Raw genomic sequence first — 23,927 nt, forward strand, 5'->3', positions numbered from 1 at the left:
TTCCTGTGGTTCAATTTCTGCCCATTGCCTCTTGTCCTGTCACATGGGACAACTGAAAAGAGTTTGTCCCTGTCCCCTTGACACCCTCCCTTCAGGTACTTGTACACATTGATAAGATCCCCCCTCAGTCTTCTCTTCCCCAGGCTGAAGAGGCCCAGCTCTCACAGCCGTTCCTCATAGGGCAGGTGCTGCAGCCCTCTGATCATCTTTGTAGTCCTACACTAGACTCTCTCCAGTAGCTCCATGTCTCTCTTGCTCTCTGGGGAGCCCAGAACTAGACACAGGACTCAAGATGAGGCCTCAGCAGGGCTGAGTAGAGGGGCAGGATCACCTCCCTCGACCTGCTGGCAATACTCTTCCTAATGCACCCCAGGACACCGTTGGCTTTCTTGGCCACAAGGGCACATTGCTGGCTCATGGTCATCTCGTCATCCACCAGCACTCCCAGGTCCTTCTCGGCAGAGCTGCTCTCCAGCAGGTCAGCCCCCAGCTTGTCCTGGTGCCTAGGGTTATTTTTCCCTAGGTGCAGGACCCTGCACTTGCCCTTGTTGAACCTCAGGAGGTTCCTCTCTGCCCAATTCTCCAGCCTGTCCAGGTCTCTCTGCATGGCAGCACATCCTTCTGGGGCATCAGCCACTCCTCCCGGTTGGTATCATTGGCAAACTTGCTGAGAAGGCACTCTGTCCTTCACCCAGGTCACTGATGAATAAGCTGGACAAGATGGGACCCAGTCCTGAGCCCTGGGGAACTCCACTAGCCACAGGCCTCCAGCCAGACTCTGTGCCACTGATGACGACCCTCTGAGCTCTGCCTGTCAGCCATTCTCAAATTATGAAATGGATGAATTTCAATATGAAATTATTTAAGATTTTGGGAAGAAATAAGTAGTGATACACTTTTTATCAGAAAATGTTTTATACAATTCATAGATTAAAGACTAACCTGTATGATTCATCTCTATTTAAGACTATCAGTGTTTATTCAGTTGTATTGGTGGAGAGATCCAATATCAGGATATCAGGATGCTTCCACTGAGTTCAATCAGCTGTGAGTTGGATGAAATACGTGAATCTTTTGCTGCATGCAATGACTAGTCAAAAGGTGATCTACAGTGATTTATGTATTTGCTGAAGTACATTTCCTTTCTAGGTTGTTCATCCGAGTTCTTCATCATGGCATCAAGCTTTACATCGACAGCTTGTGTGTGCGTCCAGGTGTCCCATGACCAGATTGTAAAGCAGCTTGGGCCAAGGACTAAGACTCACAGATGAGGGGGCAGTGGCCAGACAAAATCCAGGTGGAGGCATAATCCCAAAAAGGAATTAATCATACTAAAGAAAAGGAAGTGAGGACATTCCATCTTTCTTATATGTGTGTTGCTGCTTTATTATTCCTGATATCGTGAATAATAATTGTGGTTTAAGGATATGGCTAACACAGCTGATGGGAGAAACTCCCCAGGCCTTTTACTTTGATCTGTAGTCAATTCAGAAGTTCAGATAGTCTCTACTCTTAGCTAAAATGGGTGAAACAGAGAAGAAATGTGAAAGTAAATTGAATTTCTGAAACTGAAAACTCTTGACTAATCTGATCTCTAGTGTATGAGAGCCTAGGTGTACTCATATACACATAAGTAAGTGTACTCATCTAACTTATCATAGTGACTAATGTGCTGTTCCAGAAGGGTAACTGATGGTCATTGTGCTCACACTGGTCACTCATTCTACTGCATATTCTCAATGGACTTCATAATTTTTAAAATACATATTTGGAAAGTTTGCAGATTTTCCTACAATAGTGTGCTTCCATTACCTTTTGACTTCACTGCTACCTGATAATACAAGGGAGACATATTCAGTTGGTAGTGGGAAGAAACACATAATGATTGTTACCTGTCCACCTTCAAATAAGCTATAATCTAGTATGCTGTGATCAGCTTCATTATCAGACTTAGTTATAAAATACAGTACAGATAAACTTTAATTTGGCTTGACACTTCAAACTAAAAAGTTGTAAAATGTGTCTTTGCTTTTTAGTAGCTATGAAAAAAAATTCAATCTCCAACTAGCAATGAAGCCATGCTTGATGTCATTAGAGGTCCGTATTTCCTGTCTGACAGATTTTAATGATTTTTTTTAATGAGGTCTAAGGTAAAATTTAGAAAAGCATCTCAACGGCTTTGCAGCCTAAGTATCATTGGAAGTCAATTTAACTTTATAACTTTTGAAAATGGAACTTACAGAAAACTTGTCTCTTTCTACTTTGCTGTAAAAAGATATGCACATAAAGCTATTCTGTACTCCTTTGACCAGAAAAATGAGTTCAATGAACATAGCCCTTCCCACTGCTCCATAAACATGTGTTTTGACAAGTGTTTGAACCAAGGCTTCTTACAAGCTGAGTAGGATGAGTGCAGCTAAACAGCCTAAAGTGACACTACTGTTATAGCACCCTAGACAGAAAGCCCATTAAATTTCTTTTTTCATACACTTGAGAACGCAGCATGCCCTGAAGGCTACCAGCATTGTTTCAGAGTAAGGATGGCTTTGGTTTGCCTCAAAAATGTTCTCAGAGAATATAGTCTTTTCTCTTTTTGAAGCGAGCGGGACCAGTCTGAATTATTCTGAGGAACTGAGCTGCAGTATCATGATATGAAAACCTAGGTGATCTCTCAGGTAAGACAGTCCTGAGTCATGTAGCAAACAAGACACCATTTCTTGCTAAAATTGTGAGCCCTGTAAGAAGAATAAGAGTAAGATAAATTATTAATAAAAATCTTAGTTCCATGTTTGTCATTGTTTTATTTGTTTTTTAAAATGAAGGCTTATACCTTTCCTTTATCCCCACAAGCAATTTGTAATAAAAACTGATTGCCAATTAAGTAAGTCACTTCCGTCATCAGTCTTACTATCTACTTCTGAAGTGTTTCACATGTCTTGAAATCAAACTGTTTTCCTACTCCTTCCCTTTCTCAGTGGGAAACATAGTTCTCTCACACTTTTTTTTGGGGGGGGGGGGCAGGGAATGCTAAATAATAGTAGTGCATCAGTCTATATGTATGCTATAAGTGGAGGCCCTCTGTGACACTACATACTCAGTGGAAATTGAGTAATGGCTGTCTGCATAGATCTCAGGGTTTTGAAGACATCACAGACCAATTTTCTATGCTTGTTTACTGCTTTCAAAACCTCGTGAGCATCCTTACAGAGTTTTTGTCCTGATTTTTACTTTTGCTTATTCCTTCACCCTCTGAAAAAAAGATCAAATAGATCCAAACATTACAACAAAAATCCCTTAAGAGGAATAGTAGTAGGTGATTTGAAAATGTATTATTGCAGTAACCATTTCATCTTTTATTAGAAAAATATATTAAGTTAAAAGCAGAATTTCACACAGAGGTTGAGCATAGCACACACTGTTTGATGGACAGTTTCTTCTTCATGCCCCACAAATGAGGTTTTAGCAGCCTTAAGATGAGTTAAATATCTTTTGTTTAGTCTCAGAATCAAAACAGGTTAGTAAGTTGTCCGTAGAGGGGAAAATCCTGAATAAATATAGCCTAGAGTAAATGTATGCTTAAAGCTAAGTTCCAATTAAAATGTGATCGGTTTTATTTACTCCAGCCGTAGACGCTGTAATCGCGTAGCAGCTGTAATTCCGCAGGCGCGGACGCGGGCGCTGAGCCACCGTGGGGCGGGGCGCGGAGAACCGGGCCCCGCCCCTCGCCGGGCCCCGCCCCTCGCCAGGCCCCGCCCCTCGCCGGGCCCCGCCTCTCTCCCCGCCCCGCCGCAGCCCCAGCACCACGGACAGCGCCCGGCCGCCGCTTCGCGCCGGGCCGCCTCGGGCACGCGCGCCCGGGCACGCACGTGTGCACGCGGCCCCAGGCCCACGAGCACTCGCAAACGGGCACACGCTGGCACGCCTGAGCGCACACGGACACGGGCACACGCGCAGCCACAGCACGCACAGCCACACAGAGAAACACACAGCCGCAGGCACGCAGGGGCAGGCGCGACACGGACACGGAGTCACGGTGCGCACACGCGCGCCGTGAAGCGCTCGCCGCCGGCGCACCCTCGCAAACAGAGACACCACACGCACCCACACGCGTTCACACACGCGCGCGCGCGCGCCCCCGCCCCCGCCCCAGCCCGGCCCGCACCGCCCCCCGCCCCCCCGCCCGGCGGGGCCGCCCGCCAGGCGATAGCCAATGGCGCGGCGACCTTCCCGCGCGGGCCCCCGCCCGGGCGCGCGCAGGCACCAATAGGAGCCCGGGGGCGGGGCCTGCCTCGCCCCGCCTCCCTAGTTAAGGCGGCCGGTGGGAGCGGGCGGCTCACTGGGGGGGGGCAGAGGCGCGCAGAGGCGCGCGGCGGCGGCGGCACACGCCGGCACAGGCGCGCCGACACGCGCGCCGACACGCGCGCGCCCGGGAGCCCACGCGCGCGCCTCCCGCGCGGAGCCAGGGGGAGGCGGAGCCGGGGCCGCCGCCGCCGCGGGCAGCGCCGCCGCGGGCGCGGCGGCGGGCGCGGCGCACCTGGGAGCCGCGGGGCGCCGCCGGGGGCGGGCCACACGGAGGCGGCCGGAGGCGCGGAGCGAGCCCGCCCCGGCGTGCGCGGCCGCCGCGGCGCCGAGGCGATGGAGCAGGAGAAGTACCTGCCCGAGCTGATGGCAGAGAAGGACAGCCTGGACCCCTCCTTCGTGCACGCCATGCGCCTCCTGGCCGACGGTGAGGCGGCGCGGCCATGGCGGGCGGGGCAGGGCGCGGAGCGGCGCGGGCGGGCGGGGCGGGCGCGCGCCCGGCGCGGCGCTGCTGCGCCGCTGCCTCAAGCGCGCGCGCGCGCGCGCGCGCTCCTCCGGGGGAAGCGGCTCGTCTGCGGGAGGCTCCTGGCCGGGGGCCGCGTTGGGGCGGGCGGCGGGGCTGCGCGGTTCCCGGCTGCGCTTCTCGCCCAGCTGCCCCTGCTTGGCCGCGGGGCTCGCCGGGTCGAGCGGCGGCGGCGGCGGCGCCTCCGCCCCCGGCGCGGCTTCGCTCTCCTCTCCCGCGGCTGTGTGGTGACCGGGAACGTTACGCGGGTAACGTCGTGTGCATCGTTCTCCCAGCGCAGCGCCGTTTGCCTCGTTTGGGTCAAACCCCTTTTCTTTTTCTTTTTTTTTTTTTTTTTTTTTTTTTTAACGAGTCTGTTAAAAGTTCGTAATTTAGTGCTGCCCCCTCCCCCCGTAAGCGCCCAGCGTGGTTCCCGAGCGCAGGCCTCGCGGCGCGGCACCTCAGGTGCCACAGGAGCCTCACCAGCCAAGTTCCCCTTCCTCCGTGCCGCCCCAGGTGTGTACTGTTCATTCCAAAATCACTTCTAAATTTGGATCCAGATACCAAAAAGAGGTAGCGAGGAGTGAGGCGTGTATCAGGGCAGGCTGTCGAGCCCTCCGATGAGACGGAGGCAAAGAAGTGGGTGATTAGACCCTTGCGACCGTCACAAATTCCAGTTATCTCGCGCTCAGAGAGGAGTGACGAATATCCGAAGTTCTGTAACGACTTAAAGAAAATCATAGCTGTTTAAAACTTACTGTGCTAGCAGTACTTGTTTTTCCCTACGTCAGCGGTCTTTATTTTCTTTCTTGCATATGTCTTTTATTGATTATGAATAAAGGTACTGAGCCTAGGCTTTATTGGAGTGCTCCTACTTGATAGTTTGGAAGTGCTGGGTGAATAATGACACATTCAGTACATATTTGTAAGAGCTCTCTTGCTGCTGAAGATACAATCCCACTACTTTCCACACTTGCTTTCCTATAAGGGCTTTATATTTACTGTATGTTTATTTCTCAGAGGGGCATTCTTTTTGCACCTTGCAATTTGATCCTTTCCCAGAAGGGGGAGGTATCTACTGAGAGTATATGTGTGCGGGGGAAAAAAGAAAATACATGCTGAAAATAATTCTGAGTGTATGAAGTAAAGTTTTTTTTTTTAAAGAAAAAAGTGAGGAGGGACAAAATAGGTGTTTCTAAGTTTCAAGTTTATGCAAAAAATGCATTTTGAATAGCTTGTGAGACTGCACAAGTGATTAGTATTCTCATTTGTTCTTAGTATAACTAGGACTAAGTATGTGGATTTTTTAACAGAAGATGGAGAGCTGTCTGTGGAAGCAGTAGGGAATGCTAATGTCAGGTTTACACCAGATACCTGGCATTATCCTTCAAAACACCATCTGTCAAGCTTTCTAGAGATTCATTTTAGAGTCTGACATAGTGATGACTATTGAAACAGTTTCATCAAAGTAAGAGTGAAACTAGTTAAGGAAACAGGAATTAATGCACTGGTTGCTCCTTGGTATGCATAGAAGGAAAATGTACAGCAAGCAGAAATTTTTTGGAGATGCCAGAAGAACATGAGACAATAGTGCAGTCTGTGTAATAATGTATTTCTAGGATATGTTGGCATTAAAGCAATGCTTCCAGATTCTGGATTTCTGTTCTTTGAAAAATAATTTATGAGTAGCTGTGTGCATAACCGTAGCAGACAGGTGTTATTTCTATGGAGTGCTAAGTTTTTTTTTTGATTGCCAGTAGATTTAATATAAAATGTGTGAGTGTTGGTTTCAGGTTTTCTGCTTTGGAGTGGAGAGCTTCCAGCTCTGACTTGAAAGTGCCGTGATTTTTCCTGTCACATGCTAGGAGCTGAGGTTGAGGAGAGATGCTCCTGTGTGAAACCATAGACAGGCACACAGGAGATAAGCATTCCAGAAATACACTTTCAGTTTGACACCCAAATTTATCTGTATTTGGGTTTAGGTGGATTTACTTGTAAAAATAGTTTTGTTTTAAAGGTTAAGGTAAGACTCTCTCTTTTCCTTCCCACAAATATATATTTTAACTTAGCTTATTAAGATGCAGATGACACATAGGAAACTGAACACCCCTGCAGCTTTCTGATAGTTCATAACTTCTGTTTTATATCAGCATTATTTTTAATAAGCCAAAGTGTCAGCTATTTGTCCCAAGCAATATATAGGCAATTAGATTTTCTGTGCATGTATGACTTTGAAATATCTTATGTTGTATATTACTAAAGCCAATGAAATATCTTATGTTGTATATTACTAAAGCCAACTGTCTGTGTTTTCTAGTAGAAACCTAAAGGAAAGACCCTTTGGAAAAAGAGCCAACCACAGTAAAAGCATTTCTCCCTATGGAAATATCAACATTACTTGGGTAATGAGGTAGCTAATTTCTCCCTATTTAATGACAGTAGAATTGACCTCAGCTGGCATTCTGAAGGCAACGAGAATCAGGCCTTTTACTTTAACCTTGAGTTAAGCCCCAAGTCTATGGATTATTCCACATGGCATACCAAGAGTTTGTTAAACCTCCGGTCATTTAAGTTAGACTCATACAGCTCACTGATATAAAGCTCCTTGTAGGACAGGGCATGATTATTCAAAAGATATAGAATTGTTTAGCCTCTACACTCGGTGAGCATTAGTACCTGAAAGGTCTTCCTTGCTAGCCTGATTTATTTATTCTAGCTAGTCTGAGAATTTTTGATATAATGCGATTTCTTTTTGCTTTACATTCAGCATTTCGTGTGATACATTGGTTTATGTATTAAAATTTTTTTTCTTTGGACTCTTGGAGATTTTTTTTTTTTTTTTTTTTTTTTTTGAGGCAAGGTGGATTTAGGTTGTAACTGTATTTTTCTATTAAATAACCTGGGACAATAATAAAGGCACTATAGGCAAATTACTTGTCTTGGTAGTGTAGAATATGAAGCCCAGAATGTGAGAGGTTATTGATCAAGCCTGTGACCTGCTGAAGTCAGGCCTCTGATTCTTTTGTATTTTTTATTTATTTTTCTATAACAATCTATTGTGAAAACATATTTCCAGATTTAGCAGCAATGAGATTTTATTAGTTTGTGTCTAAAAAAGCATTTGGATTAAAATAAGATTAATACAGAATCTTAGTGTAAACTCATAGATTAATAATAATCTGTGAGTGGTCACTTTTTTGCTTATTGTTTCCTTTTTTCCTGGTGTTTACATCAGGTGAGAAATCTGTGTTCACAAAATCACTTGTATTAATCATTGTTTACTTTGCTGTCCCAAGAAACATAGTGTAAATAGCTGGAAGGTAGACTCAGGAAACATGCTAATCTTTAGAGCATATATTTTAGAAATCTACGTTTGGTTAGAAACTAGATTTATATGTCTCACCTGTCATTAGGATTGCATTCAGCAAAAAGGAGTAATATCAGTGCAAACTCTAGATGAGTACAAGCTACTTACTATTTCTATGAAGAGCAATGTGCTAGGCATTACAGACTTGATACAAAACTCGCTGAAATTACTGGGAATCTTTTACAGCCATTAGTGGACTTTCAAGCAGTCCTTATACAAATATTGACTGATAGAGCTAATGTATTTGGAATAATGAAAAAGGGAAAAGGATGCTCTATCAGTAGAACATACTGCTAATTTTAAAACTGAGTGTATGAATTCCAGTTCTGCCATATTTTTAAAAAGGCAAACAGTTGTTTTATCATGATACAACAATGCAGTATGTCTTCAGTCTTAGGAAGTGCTTTTGCCTTGCACAATATAACACAGATGAATCCCAGGAGATAACTCATTCTTCTAAAGTTTTATCCTATTTTGTTTTCCCTAAAATCAGTTAAGTGAAGCACTTTGTATACTGACCTATCAAAGTTGTTAATCATAAAAGTTGGGGTCTCTTGGGGAGGGGACAGAACTGAATAGAAAAATTTTTTCAGAGACGTTTGATCTGTGATCTTAGGAGATGTACTTTGGAACACATTTTTTTTTTTAAAAAAAGGGGACAATATGAATGCAATAACTGAAGGCTAGATTCTGCTATTTTTGCACAAAATAGTGCTTCATTCTTCAAATAGTGCTCTTTGAATCAGTTGAGGTGCTTAAGGTGCAGTTCAGTCTGAGAGTAGAATTTAGCCACAACTGTTAGAGAAGGTCAGAAGCACTTTCTATGGCTTATCTGGATAGCTGGTGCCTTGCTGGTACTCCATAGTATGCTGGGTTTTTTTGAAATGTGAATATCCTTCTTGGAAGGGAATGAGTGCTTTTATTTGTTGTGGGAATTCTTATAGTAAATTTCTTTAATATTCTGAGTCCCTTCAGTGCATTCGTTCGGGGAACACTTATGACTGTCCATTTCTTTCTTTTGCCTCAGAACAGATATTTTTAAACTTAAGAATTTGGGAAATCAGCAATATTAGCAGCTAGTACCAAGAGATAACAGAGCAGCTGGATAGAAAATGTCAGTCAGCTCTTAACTTGCAAAGTGCTTAATACCTGTTCAGAGTAGAGTGGCCACTCGTAACCAGGAGGTGGCATGGTTGGTCTCCACATGCCAGGCCAGGACCTCATACCCTCGCACCTTCTAGGGAAGGGCTAGTCATGCCCAACAGATGTGCTGGCTTCATGTGAGTGGGAAGTGTACATACCTCCTTTAAGTAATATTCAGGCAATATATCCTGTATGACCAGATTTGCTACAACATACTATATTTGTTAGCCCCTAAAATCTGGTACCAACCGTACTGACCAGTGCATAAGACTCCTAAGGAAAACTGAAGCACGTGCATAGAAGAGTAATGCACCTAGCTAGCCGCTGACTAGTGCTATGAGTAGTGCTAGCAGTGCTATATCTAGAGTTAAAGGGTTCCTTCATGACATCCGAGTATACAGGTTTCAGGCTTGAAATAGGAGATGTGTTGGGGTCCTACTGAGAATGAATAAATGTAGCTGTCATTGGGTAGTTCATGTCCAAGCTTTATTAAAATGGAAATGCATCATGCTTTTCTATGCCCTGCAGCTGTACCCTAGCACTGGTAAAAGTGTTTTCTTGATCTGAATTTGTTCTGCATCTTCATTCAGGGTAAGAGTATCTTTCTAAAAGCAATTAATTTTTAGCTGTTCCCATTTGAATCTCTTTCCCTCAGATTCAGAAGCTGGTTGGAGGGGAAAAAAATCATTTAACCTAAAAATATCCATTTTTCTTTTAAATGTTGTTGAGGAAAAGTCAATTAAACCTTTCCTCGAAGTGGAGACATGTTGTACAAAAGATATGCTGTTTTGCAGGCTGATCCTACCAAAGTAATAGGAAGGCACACATGCATCTGCTGTACACATTCTTTTTTCCCAGTCCTTGGATTGTGATTGTACTGCAGAGGCAGACTTATCAGCACACCATGCCAGAATAAGTGAGCACATAGACAGTTTTAAAATAAAGCAGGTAAAACCAAGAACAGTAATAATGCTCCAGAGGTGTCTCTGGCAATATAAACGAAAAAGGTCTGTGTGGTCTGACCAGACAACTGAGAAACCTTGACACGTGGGAAAATGTCTAAGGTGTTTAGTACATGGAGGTTTGATTTGTTTCTTACTGGTACTGTATACCGTGCTGAATACCTTAAAAAATGTCTTTCTGTAAGATGATGATTATAATGCTGAATTTCATTCTAATTTGAGATCTCTAAATGAAAAGCGCTCTATAAGAAGTGTATATTATCGTATTACTTTTAAGAAGAAATTATTCTTTTTAAATTTCTGGATAAAAATAATCCTGCTTATTACAGTCTTCTGTAAACCCTGTCATATTTTAATTAGAATCCTGCTGGAACTGAGTACAGCTATTTCCTTATTCAGAAGAGGAATAAGTACTGGAGCTAATAATAACACAAAAAAATATCAAAGAATTTTAGCAAATTAAAAAATTTACTTTCTTGAATAATATATGCTGGTTCCCAATTTCCCAAGTTTTCATGTTAAAGTGGACTTTTTAGTTTTAGCACTGAAATTTAGAGAGTAAAATTCATAATGATGTTAATACAGTAATATCAAAAATCATCCACCTTTTAGATGATCTAAATTTTTGAAGGTCTTATATGGTTTCATGTAACATAACCAAAGCCACCTCTAAAATGCTTGCTGGCAGTGGGCTTTTCTCTTTGTTCTTGAGTTAGCATGATCCACAAATGAGAAGAAACAGGGCAGGTCACTACTACCTTTGAATTTCTCTGCACCTGCTGTAGTGTACATCAGAGAGTCTAGGATCAGTTTCTTGTTGTGTTTAAAGATATAAAGCTAAAAAGCTTTTGATTTATAAAATGCTTTAAATTCTGGAAATTGAGGTGGCCTTTGGAAGAAAAAAAGAAGTGATGCTTTATGATAGTCTGTGAAAGATTGATACGTAATTTGTATTCTTCTCTTGAGCTCTACTTTGGGATCTGGAAGAAGAGTTCCTCTTCTGTTAGAGCAGAAGCAGCTAGGATATACTTACTGGTGAAGGCAGGAATGTCTTCAGCAAAAGAGAGCAGGTGTCAGAGCCACTGGCTGCAATGTCAGTCAACTTCTGAAGAGCAGCACTGGGAGTGAAAGGGGAGAAATGGCTCCAGTGAGTACTGCAGAAAAAGCAAATCTCATCTTGGCATACTACCTTAGCTTAATTGTCTCTGGATTTAAATGTAGAAATTCCTGATCTCTCTCTCTCTCTATTTTTTTTTTTTTTAATTTTGAATTGTTTTTCAAAAACTTGATTTAAAATCAGGGATTGTGTGCATGTTTTAAAAAACAGCCTTCTGGTGTTGAAATACTTAGTTTCCTCTCTCACCTCTCATGGGCTAGATTTTTATGCTTCAGGCTTCTGATAATCATGTGGAAAATTATATCTAAGCAAATCTGTTTCTTTCCTTTTTCATCTTTAAGATTGGTGGCAAGAACTTCTTGCTGTTTTCTGGGATTTGTGCCACTTACTCTCTGTGATCAGAGGGTGAACTCTTTAGCTGGGGAAGAGAGACTATTTCTCTTAAATACCTATGGCTATGCTATTTTGGTGCAGTGATAAAGCTGCCTCCTTGACTTTCCAATTTGTAACTAAAATGGATCTCCACCAGCCCTGCTGAAATGAGGAACACCAAACTCTTAAATGACTTACTGAGTTTCCTGTTGAAGTTTGAGGGGTAAGTTAAGGAATGGTAAATTGAAGGATAATTCTAAGATTTTTCTCTCCTCTGTCTTAAAATTGCTTTTCATTGAGGAACAGTTGAGTTAATTTTGGATAAACAATACTTATTGTTTTGGTGTATGCACAGAGCTGTGGAGCTATCGAGATTTATCTTTAGATACATATTTGCAATTATTTCTGTAATACTTACATGTAAACTGGTGGCCTTTAGCCTCAATTTAAAATCGGAAGGAACTTTCTCCTTGTAAGTGTAGACCAAGACAAATGTGAGCTATAATGTATACTTATTTTGTGCTCAAGAGCCATTGACAGGAAGGCTGCAATTATCAAAATCTTGTATTTCTCTGAGTCTTTTTCCTAATCCTATAAATTCCTATTTAAGCACAAGATTTTTCTGTGTCCAGTAAATAGTGCTCTGTAATTCATTTTTAATTCAATTATTAGGGATCCACTAATGCTGTCTGTGTTGGTATTGTTGAGGTTGGTTGGTTGGTTCTTTGTTTGCTGCAAATTAGGTGTTTGGTATAAACACCAAAAGATCAATTTGAAAATGCCTAGGAGAAATATTTTAGTGATCAGTAAAGCAGAAGGGATCCCTAAGTTGACAGCAAATGTGACAAAACAGATGCCTGTGTTGCATATTCTTGTATTCTTTTTCCAGAGAGTTAAACTGCAGTGTAACCTGGATATATCATAGTTGTGTTGAATTGTATGTGACAAAAAGGTGCCCACCAGTACCAACTTGTTAGGTTACAAACCATCTGTTGTAGTGTTAAGGCACATTTGCTAAATACATGAATAATGTGAAAAATGTCTGGTGCTAAGAAATTATGAGAATAAAGACTTCACTTTGCCATTGTTAGAAAGATTTTTGAGGTAATACTTTTGTGTAAATAACCATTTGTACTGTCATTTATCCAAGTGCTTTTTGTGGTAGAAGTGGAAGGAAATGTCTATAATTTCAGAAGTTAGAGACCGATCAGTTTAAATTACACACAAAGCGTGAGCTTAATGTGATTCTGCAACTCTACAAACACTAGAAAGGCCTGAATTAGGAGTGGAAATTAATTAGAAGCTAATAGCAATATTCATCTGCTTCTTTCCATTTCTTGATATTTTTCCTCTATCCCTTCTTACAGCCTTTGAAGATATTTTTATAAACAATCGAAAAAAAAAGATAGAGAGGGATGAACAGGGAAACCAGGAAAAGTGAGGGAAAGGAAAAGGAGAGAGAGAGAAATAAAGGAATATTACAAGGATGTTAGAGAACATAGTAGAGAAGAGGGTAGCAACAGAGTAAAGGATATAAACAAGTAAACGAGACAGTGGAAAATGTGAAAGATTAAACATTCTGGTTTAACAGGTGTAAAACATTCAGTTATGTTGTCTTGAAGACAATGACAAAAGCTAGGAATATCCAACCTTTAAAGTTTAAAAGGGACTTCTGGAAGCTTTTAGTTAAGTTTTATTCAATTAAAATGAGCAGATAAAAGTAGCTGCTAGTGTGTATTTAAAAATTTTTTGATTACTTAATAAAATGAGGCTTGAACCTTTCTCAAAAGCTTCTGTGAACAATTGTATTGTTCAAAAGATGATACTGTAGCATCGAATAGTCTTTAAATTCTTGTAATATTTAATTTAATATATAATTTAATGTGCTAATTCTTACTTGAGATTTTAGTTGTATAGTTTGTCTGTTGCTTTTTCATTTAATAAAGCCTTTAAATTTTGCATTGGAGTGCATCAGTGTGATGAACTCTGAACTGGGAAGTCCTTTTATTTATTTATATGAGTAGACTTCACCTTACAAATCAGAGAGGTTGTTCAGATTCTGGCAGTGATTTCAGCATTGCTCTTCCAGCAGGCTTCTTTCCACTGCCTTCCTCATGTAATTTATATCTGGCCCAACCTTCCTCCAAGCAGTTAATATGATTAGTAAACTTCCCACTCTCAGCCACTTTTATTCTATTTTATTCTTTTTTTTTTTCTTATCTCCAGGAGCTTGGTAGAGAAGGAGAGGTTTTATTTTTCTCCTTTTTGTGGAGCCTTGAGCTGGCGTTAAAGCTGGTAGCTTTACTGGGGGGGGAAGGGGGGGATGTCACAGACGTTGAAATAGGAGCAGTTATGGTGAGGGAGAGAAAGTCAGATGACTGGCTAGTGTATTCCTGGGAGAAAGAAGGATCAATTGAGAGGGAAGAACTCGGAAGAAGGTAGGTAAAGGTAAGAACAGAATACATGGAAGAAAAGAGAATGAGAACTAAATTGAAGATTTCCTTTTTTGTGTATAACAGGACATAATACTTATTTACACAATATACTAAACTTGCAATATTCTATACTTATCCATATAAGTAGATAAATACTTCACGGATTTTCTTCTGCCTAAACAATTACCATAGTTAATGCAAGAATAGGAGAGGAGTGCATTATCTCATGGAAAATCTTCACTTCCATCATTAGTTATTCATATTCGTAGGCCATAACCTTTTGTCCATATCCCAGTATGTAGATAAATCTATGTAAAAATACTAATATTACTTTGAAATGAAGACTGTTCTCAGGGTGATGCATGCTTCATCAAGGTTGACTCTTCCAGAAATAAATTCATGCATGTCTTGTATCCGGAGGGGTGAACTTATTCACATACTTGAATTTCGAAGCGTTTTGAGATAGTCCCCTGGATTAAAGATTAGTGTTCCTTCTAATGGAAATATCAGCATTATTACTACAGCTAGCTTTAGGCAATAACTTCTCAGAAAGGTTAAGGATGAAGTGATGTTGAACACTTCACCCCAGGCTTACGGGGTTTCAGAAAAGAGTGAGGAACGCTGTTGAAAAACCCTTCAGTTGTGGAGTCTGGAGTCTGCAGCTGAATAGAGAGCAACAGCCTTTGCAAAGATGCAAGTACCAATTCACAATCAACAAACTTTCTGATGTCTTTAAACATAACTTCTGCATTATCTGTAAACTAAAACTTAAGTTTTGAGATGATAAAAGCAGCTTCAAACTGCAAACAGGACTGTAAAATGATAAAAATGATATATACAGGACTAAAACAATGTAAAATGATACATTCAGAAAATTATGTAAGGCAGTGGCTTAACAGGGGTTTGCAGCTGGCAACTCGGGGGTAAGACTGGTTTGCACTGATGCATAGTAAAACGGAAAACAATTGCAGTGTCATAGTAATTGAGGCATTTAAACTTCAACAGAGATTAGTTTTCTCATCTTATGTACTACATATGGTCATTTTTTTTTAGATTAATTTTCAGAGAACACTTTAAGGATGTATTACAGTTCACGATAATGCTTTTCTGACTAGCGTTTGCAGTAGTACCCAGTACATGGTAGTTCAGGCTCATTCACTGTATTTTTTTAAAAAGTGGGATGAAAATTAGGAACAGATGCAATGCAATAAGATTTTTTTGCCCCCCGGACTGTTCAGCATACTGTTTTCTAGTTGCCAGAAATATGTGAACTAACTGAACAGAACAGTACAGTTCAGGTACAGTATTTGTCCTGTTGCTGGCATTGATGCATGCAGGTATGGGTAGCCTGCATCTAGTGTGTGAGATAGATGTATTCCAGTGCGAGCTTTGCAGTCCTGTCTTCCTCTGATTGTCCAAATCAGACTACCTGCTGGAATATGTTGGTACGTTCTCCCCTTTCATGTGCCTTGGTTTCTTTCTCAAGGCAATAAGGATTTGGCATAGAGAAGTGGTGTTGCATGCTGTAGCCTTGTTTCAGTGTTGAGGTGGATCACTGCCAAGTCCAGATCAGGACTAGAAGTTGCTGACAGGTTCGAAACTATGGATTTAATCAGTTTCCCTTAATGAAATATTGACAACATCCTGCATCCTGAGTCATGTTATGTTTCTTGTTTTTACCTTTTTTCCCTTGTATAACAGAAAATCCTGAGGGATTCTTTCATTGGTTTTGGGCAGCACAGGCCCTACTGTAGCTCACAATTTTTGTTGAATGAATGTCATTACATAACAATTCATGCTTTATTTGTACCATTCCTGAATTTAACAGTATTAGCTATGGATCAGAATCAGATTCCATAACCATTTTACAAGATAGATCACAAATCATCAATATTCTCAAAAATATATCTCCAGCCTTACTTCCATATGCATTAGTTGAATCACTGAACTATGACTAACTGTAAAACATCCTATGATGGAAGTAGCAGATAAATTAGAAACAGTAGGATTGATATGCAGGATCATATTGTGCATTTTAACATCTTACTACATGATTTCAGAGAAGAGGAAATAATTGCCTAGAAAAATTACTAGAGTCTTGTAGGGTGGGGTTTTTTTCAATCAACATAACCAATATGTTGCCCATGGCATTCCAGAGTGTCACTTTTTTTTTTTCCTAAGACAACACTAAGGGATTTTTCCTCCAATTTGACTTTATTTTTGACATATGCTGCAAGCCTTAGTGGTTTTCTCAATATAAGTATTAATTTAATAAATGATGAAATGTCTGAAATTTACAGTCATAGAGTGCTGTAAAGCATGTAAATCTTCTAGTTTATTTCTCTGAGAAATCACCAATCTTATCTTGTTCTGAGTGCTTTGCCTTAAATCAGTATAGTAGCTGAAAATTACTTCTCCCAGCCTTCTTGTGATGTGCCACTAACACTAGTAGTAGGAGTCCAAATTTTATATGGTACCACATAAAATTTGGATTTTTACCCCACTACATGTTTTCCTCAAATTCTTTCCAGGTTGACGTAGAGTCACTTCTAGCTCAAATTGCTATCAGGACATCACATTTTGATACTTATGCATCCTGGTGAATCCTGTTTTATTTAAGGATAGTAAAAATTTGTTCATATTACACCCAAAATACAAAAGCAATGGGCTCCCTAAAACCTAACTGTTGTAGATTGGTTACTCCAGTACTTTGCAAGAAGATATTCATGGGCATTTTGGTCATGTCTTTTCCATAATTCTTACAGAATGGAGGCTGTTTAATTACATACTTTTTTTTTCTTGTTCTTCACATTTAGACTTGCCTGTCGCCTGCTCTGGATCGCCAGGAGTGCTGCTCTTCACTTGCTGCTTGAGATAGCTCTATTAGGCAAAATTTGAGTGCACAGTTCACTATTCCAAAGCACCCTTGTACCTTTCCATTTGTCTTCTGAGGCACACAGATTAGTTATTGTCTCTCTCACTCTTACTGTGATCTCTGTGCTTGCTTTGCTGTGTTAATTTTTGAGCAAGTCATACTAGATTTGGTTTCTGGGCCTTAACCCTGTGCTCTGACTCTTTCCAGGGATGTTCAGAATCTTTGCTAGGCATTTCTGTAGCTTACGTAGATTTTTATTATCCTCAGTCTCACAGAAGTGATTCCTTCTGTGAAACGCCAAAAGGTGTGTTATAACTTGGCTTTCGTTCTTTGCCACAGCACATAAGTTCTAGGTAGTTCTTTAAATCATCTTGTGCCTTTGGGCCTCAGCTCTATTCCCTTGTGATATGTGACTTCTCTACAGAGAAGCAGTAGACCTTGTAACTACAGTGTGCTGTGGATGGATTTGTTTGTGTGCTAAATGCAAGCTGTCCCATAAAAGCCTAACACTGGGTCTTCCAATACTCTTTTTTCCAAGATTTTTTCCCTAGGTTTCAATTCTAGTTTTTCTATTGCCTAAGATGGTTAGTGTTCCTACTGTTGAAAAATCTGCTCTTCATCCTTAAGTAATGTGCAAGTTGTTATACATTGTCAATGGATCTTTAAGCAGCATGCCAAAATATAACTAGTTTATATACCAGTTATAACTAGGTACTCTTCATTTTTGCTAACAGCACTATGATTATTTTTCTATGCTCAAGTTAAATAAAAACTCTTCTAAATATCATGACATTCAGAAGATGGGATTTGGGGGCTACCGTCTTGCTGACTTTTTATGTAAAAAAAAGTCTACTTGAAAATTGCTTGATACTCGTTTTACACTATAAAAAGCACTGAGTTCTAGCAGAATCCGGAAGTGGTGGAATTAAGTGTGTGACAGTATTTAAAAAGATAATAAAATTAAATAACGATGGGTTCAGATGCTGCTTAACCCTGAACAGGAGGATTAAACTGCTGCTTCTTGAGCTCCTGAGCTCAAGAGTAAATAAGAATATATTAATTAAAAAATTATTTTGATATTCAAGTCTTCTGAGACATGTTTTGACTTTAATTGAATTGTGATTATGGTTACATTAAATGTTCATCCTGCCCCACCCGATTCTAGCATTAAGAATGCAACATTTTCCAGGTTTGTTGCTTTACAAAATCTCCACTTGGCTAATATTATTTGAACTTGTTCATAAAAATATTCTGCATCAATGCAGCAAACATAGTTACGTGCTTTCACATGGACAGCTGGCATTTTTTACACCTTTTTTTTTGTTTGGGTTAATTTGTACAGCATCAAAACAGAGGGAAATGTTTGCACATTCAGATACAAAATAACAAGTTTTTATTACAGCTAATTGCTACTGTAAGGCTTTTTGGATCATTTGCAAGTTTGCAAAAACTGTAGAGTAGTTCTTAATTTGTTTGGCTAATATAGGACAAAAGGAGTAGAGATCATTCCTTGAGGCCCTGATAATGTTCTTTGGCAAATACATATAAAAACAGATTCTGTTTTTGTGCAATTATAGTTCTTAAATACGGGGATACCACTGTGCTCATCTCTGCATCTATGTAGGCACGTTCAATGCATCTTTTTTTTAACAAATAAATGGAAAAAAGAATTAGAAATATCCATGTTTTGGAGATGAACAGTTGAGGCACTGAGAGATTAAACTACTTGCTCAGTGGCTGTAGAAGAAATCTGTCATCAAATTGAGAACTTCTCATAACGCCTCCCAAGTCTGAGTCTGTTCTCTTGAAGTTTATCCTTCCTTTTCACTATGAGAGAAAGCAAATTAACGGTGTAGAGGATTTTCTTGTTACCCCCATCGCTTTTGTGCGAACTGCCCATTCTGTGACGCGCCTAGTCAGCAGCAGGAAAGCTGATAACCTTGGTTTTATCATCTACATTATTTCCAAGGACCCCAGCCTTCCGTAGCCAAGAAAGTATGTGCAAAAATTTCTTCAAAGGTTCAGCACTACATGGAAAGTCTTTTTATTACCTATTATAATGATCTTTTCTTTCACTGGGACTGTTGCTTTTATACATTTCTGTGTTGTTTTAGTAACTGCTCTTTGCGAAAAAATCGCCTACTAACAAGTAGAACTAGGCAGTGGGAGAAAAAAATGAAAGAATGATCAAGAGTAACTTAAAATTTGAATTTATTGTCTTATAGTTAATTTGTGGAATTAAGTATTTAGTAAAGCTCTTCTAATTTAGATTATTCTAAATCCACAGTGAAATCAGGAAAGAAACGCCCTGAAATAACAGGATTCAGAATCTAATCACAAGGAGATTGCACTGTACAATGCTCAGTCATTTGGGTATTATTGATTGCAATACATATGCCCCACATATTACTCAATTTAACTTTGCAATAGCTACCTGGTCTATAATTCTTCAATGTTAAACAAATTAGTCTTTTTTTTTAATAGCACTGTGACATGGGCTACCTCAGACTGCTGAGACATTGAAGAATGAGATTCAAGCATAAAATGCAGTGTGCGAATGAAAAGAAGAAAATAATTGAGGTGTTTTAGCCATTTTTTCCCCCTATTTGCTACTTAAGTGAAAATGTCATACTTTCTTCAGTGGTCCCTAAAAATGCATTCGTGACATGAGATTCTGTTGCACAAAAATGCTAGATGGTTTTTGAGGGTTTCACTGGTGACAGTTTAGACCAACACTGTGGACATGCTGGGGCAGTGGTACAGTAAATAACTGATTATGTGTAGCTGTTTATCACTTCTGTACTCACTGAAAAATAATTTTAGTGTAAAACATGTGCATGGTGTTTTTCATGATCTGGATCTTGCAAGCCTGCATAGGTTTATTACCTCTGAAGTCCTGTAAAGAGAAGTATTCTGGGGGAGACAGAAAATGACTAAGGGTATTTAGCATCCTAGATACGATAGGATACATCTCATCTCAAAGCTTCTCTGCTTTTGCTTTCAGCTATTTGAGGATAAGAGATGTCACCATAGTATAAACTAGTAAGACATTGAGGGAGATGCTATCCATTTTTATTAACCTTAGCTTTCATAACTGAGAGCACAAACCCTAAATTTCATTAGGTGTAAGAAGCCAGGAGAAAAGTCTTAACAACTGTGCAGTTATCATTCCCCCTTAAAATTCTGAGTTGTATCCCTCTGTCACGAAAGGACATTCCTTTAAGAAGCAGGAAATGCAAAACGTAGAAGCTGTAAATTCTTTTGATTATTTGCCTTTTTTTTTCCTCTACGTTAATGAAAATGGAGAAGAAAAAGAAGGTGGGCAGGAAAAGCCAATAGTTACTGAAGCTGTTATGAAGTTTTATGCATCTGCTTGAGAGTTTGCAGTGTTTTGAGAACCATGCTGAAAGGAGATCCTTGTGTTCATTTGGAAGTTAGATGCATTGTTAAAAAGTAAATATGATCTAAAAACCCTGCATTCTTGTGAAGCTTCTATAAACTTTAGAAAACTACATAGCAGATTTGAGATGCTTGTATCCCTGAGTTCTAATGCAATGCTAATGCATAATTCTTAACTGACTAATTTAAATCAGTCTTTTTATGATCAAAATTCATATCTTATTCTGTATATAAGGAAACTGGAGGAAGTGGTGGAAGAATCATAAACTGGGGCACAGTTGTGAATTCTTTGCTTTGGTGGAAAGCTCACATTTTCACTGGCTGTTCCAAGTGAACTCCTATTTTTTGTATGTGTTATTTCATGTGAATAATATTTTTCAGAGGAGTTTGATATGATTTTATGGAAATTATGCTTCTTTTACTCTTAATTCTTGAATTTTCTTAGATCTAGTACTGTTTTTAGGGAATTGTAATAGAATTATACTTACCTGTTCATATTTTAATTACAAATCTATCCAAACTCCCTTACATACAAAAGTATGATAGCCAACAGAGAGTCCTGCTGAAACATGAAAGCAGGTGAGGGGGGCAGGGAATCACCACTACCACCACCAAACAAATACATTTCAGAAAGAATTTCTCACGTTTCCAATCTATGCATAGCTGGTAAACCACTCTTGCATCACCACATCACCTAAAGCTGAATTACTTTGTCTAAACATTCTGCAAAATGCTCTCAGGTATCTTACTTAACCACTCCAGGAAGATACTGTTCTCCTGTAGATTCAGTTGGATGTCTTGGATATCTTTGGGCATCTCAAATGGCAGTAGATGCTTTGCAGTTCAGCAGCTGAACCATGCCTGAAGACGCTTTTGGAAAATGTGTTGAACTAATCCACATAAGGCCGAAACATGTCCATTGCTATAGTTTATTCAAAAGCTGATTTGCTAAAACAGTAAATTAATCTCCAATGATTGGTTCCTTCCTATTTTTTGTTACTTTTTAAAAGATATTTTAAATTTCTTGTAGAACACTGCGTAACTAGTGCCCTCTATATTGGCTTACTCCTCCTCCCTTATGTTCCTACATGCCATATGGCCTTTCCTTTCTTATATTTTACAATCTAATTTCTTTGTCAACTGTTTCTTCCCTTTAAATGTTAATTTTGCAAGCAATCTTTCTTTTGTCATGTATATCTGAATAAGCCTTTTTCTTCTGTTCTCATTTTTCATAATCCTTGCACTTTGTTTCCTGAATTGTTATTGTATGTTTCATGATGCTCCTGTCTCATTTAGTTTGCTCTAGGAGAGGTATTTGAGGTCCTATGTAAATGTGTGTACATAGGTGTTTATTATTATATTAATATTATTATATTAAAATTGACTACTGCAAAACAGGAGTGCCTGCAGATGCTAGTGGAGTGGTTTGGAGTCTGTTCTGGAGATGCCCCCAAAGAGTTACTCTGTTTGTTGTGTTCGTATTGCTTGTTCATTTGCAATTTCAGTTCAGTCCAGTAACCTGCATCTGTCCTCAAGATGTCCACAAAAACTTTCCACTGACATAGATACAGGGTCTTTTAGCATTGATAACCTTTGCTCTTTCAGCTGTATTGAACCCAACGTCTCTCCAGCTATTCTCTCTGTTACTATCTTTGACAGTTATTCTTGATCATCTCTGAAATTGTACTAACCGACATATCCTGTTGAAGGTCTGGATATGAAAGCCTTCTTTCAGGGTCCAGACTACACTGTTCGTTCTTTTGCAAAAGAATATAACCTAGCCAGTTTTAATGTTCCTCCTGCTATACATTATCATCCTTTTCCAGAGTTCTCCTTTTTTTCCTAAATAGCAAGTTTCTTGTGCCCAATTCTGACTTTGTTCTCCTTTTGTGTACCCACGCATGCTGTTTTGACTTCAATAACTGTCAAATACATTATGTTATAAAACATGCATCTTAATCACTTTGTGCTATTTTTAAGGATGATGTACTGACTTCACAAAGTCATGAAGTTGAGCTAAGATACAGCATCAACCTGCCTGCTTGTAAAATGTACTTTAAAATCAGAATCCTGTTTTTCTGAGTTAACACTGGCATATTGAAATTATTGAATTGTGAGATTGCAGTTAAGACAACTATGATAATGGATTGGCAGGACAATATGGAAAAGAACTGGGACCCTTGGCTGGATAATACCAATTTTCCTTTGAGGAAACAGGAAATTTTTTGAGTAGAGAACAAATGAGTGTATCTGAGGTGCTAGCATTTGTTTGAAAGCCATGAAAAGCAAGTAAGACCATATGAGTTAATGTGTGAGTAAGCAATACTTAAAACATAAACAAAACCCTAAATTGGTGATCAGAGAGGCAGCATGTCAGTAGGAAATGGGCTGAATTATCATTCAACGGCTCCTATGAATTGGGAAGATAGAGCAGAATTGTTCTAGGGCAGATAGACAAACTAGAGAATTAAACTGGAAATAACTGGAAGGGAAGGTAGTGTAAGAGTGCAAGCATGCAGGAAGCATAAACAAGAGAGTGTATAGCTGAAATGAATTGCAAGAGAAGAGAAAGTGAGAACGTGCAAGAAAGTTGAAGAATAGAGAAGGAATGAACCTCATACTGTTAGCTGAAGTCGTGGAAGACTACGGAAGGCTGGGTAGTAGCAGCAGTCCTTAAGGACAAAACCAGGGTTTCAGTAAGGTCACAAAGCAGGAAAGTTTTAAGCAAAGTGTTATATAAAAGACTAGAAGGTAAATACATGCAGATAGGGTTAAATGTAATTGTTTAAAAAAAAAATCTGCATCAGTAGCAGGAGGAGCTGTGAAAATGCAGCTTCAGATTGAGATTATAGTAACAGTGGTATGCCAGGGTATGCACATACGTACACCTGAGGTACTTCTGGCTGCTTGGCAAAAGACAGACCTGCATTTTCTTGGAAGAGGGTTACTTTGTTGCCATTAATTCTTCTCCTTGATAAGTGAAATGATTTAGCTAAAGTTGCTGTCACCTTATTATACTGTACCTTATTGGCTGTTAATCACACCTTATTTTCCAGCTTTCTCCATAATATGAGAAGTTTCTTTAACTATGATATGTCATGTAACACCTATTCCCAATACTGTTGTCTTGTTGCTGCTGCTTGCCTTTCAATGGGAAAGGGCAGAGGTATTTTTGGGAAGATTTACTGGATACCCAGTTGGGGATTGTCGTTCTCTATTTAGCACCACGCTATGGTGTGCACTTCTGTCACTGACAGAGTCCTGCCACTGTGCAGCTCCCACACTTCAAGCTTTATCTGCCTCTGGGGATTTTTTGCTTTGACATTAAATAATGTATATATTTTTTTCAGAGTGAAAATATGATCATCTTTAGGAGTTGAGCAGTGCCTTATTAGAAAACTTGCTGTTGGCACTCAAGCTGAGAGCAAGATTGTGGCAACAATATTCTGCCTCTAC

At 39.8% G+C, this 23,927-nt stretch overlaps 1 protein-coding gene across 1 annotated transcript in view; it reads left to right on the forward strand.

Moving 5' to 3' along the window:
• The first annotated feature begins 4,635 nt into the window (after positions 1 to 4,635).
• Positions 4,636 to 23,927, forward strand: part of KHDRBS2 (KH RNA binding domain containing, signal transduction associated 2) — a 362,692-nt gene continuing 343,400 nt past the window's right edge. Inside the window, exon 1 of the mRNA XM_062571095.1 lies at positions 4,636 to 4,726. Coding sequence (XP_062427079.1) covers positions 4,636 to 4,726 — 91 coding nt within the window. The remainder of the gene's footprint in view (positions 4,727 to 23,927) is intronic.

This window comes from Rhea pennata, chromosome 3 (assembly GCF_028389875.1).
Source record: "Rhea pennata isolate bPtePen1 chromosome 3, bPtePen1.pri, whole genome shotgun sequence".
NCBI classification, from domain to species: domain Eukaryota; kingdom Metazoa; phylum Chordata; class Aves; order Rheiformes; family Rheidae; genus Rhea; species Rhea pennata.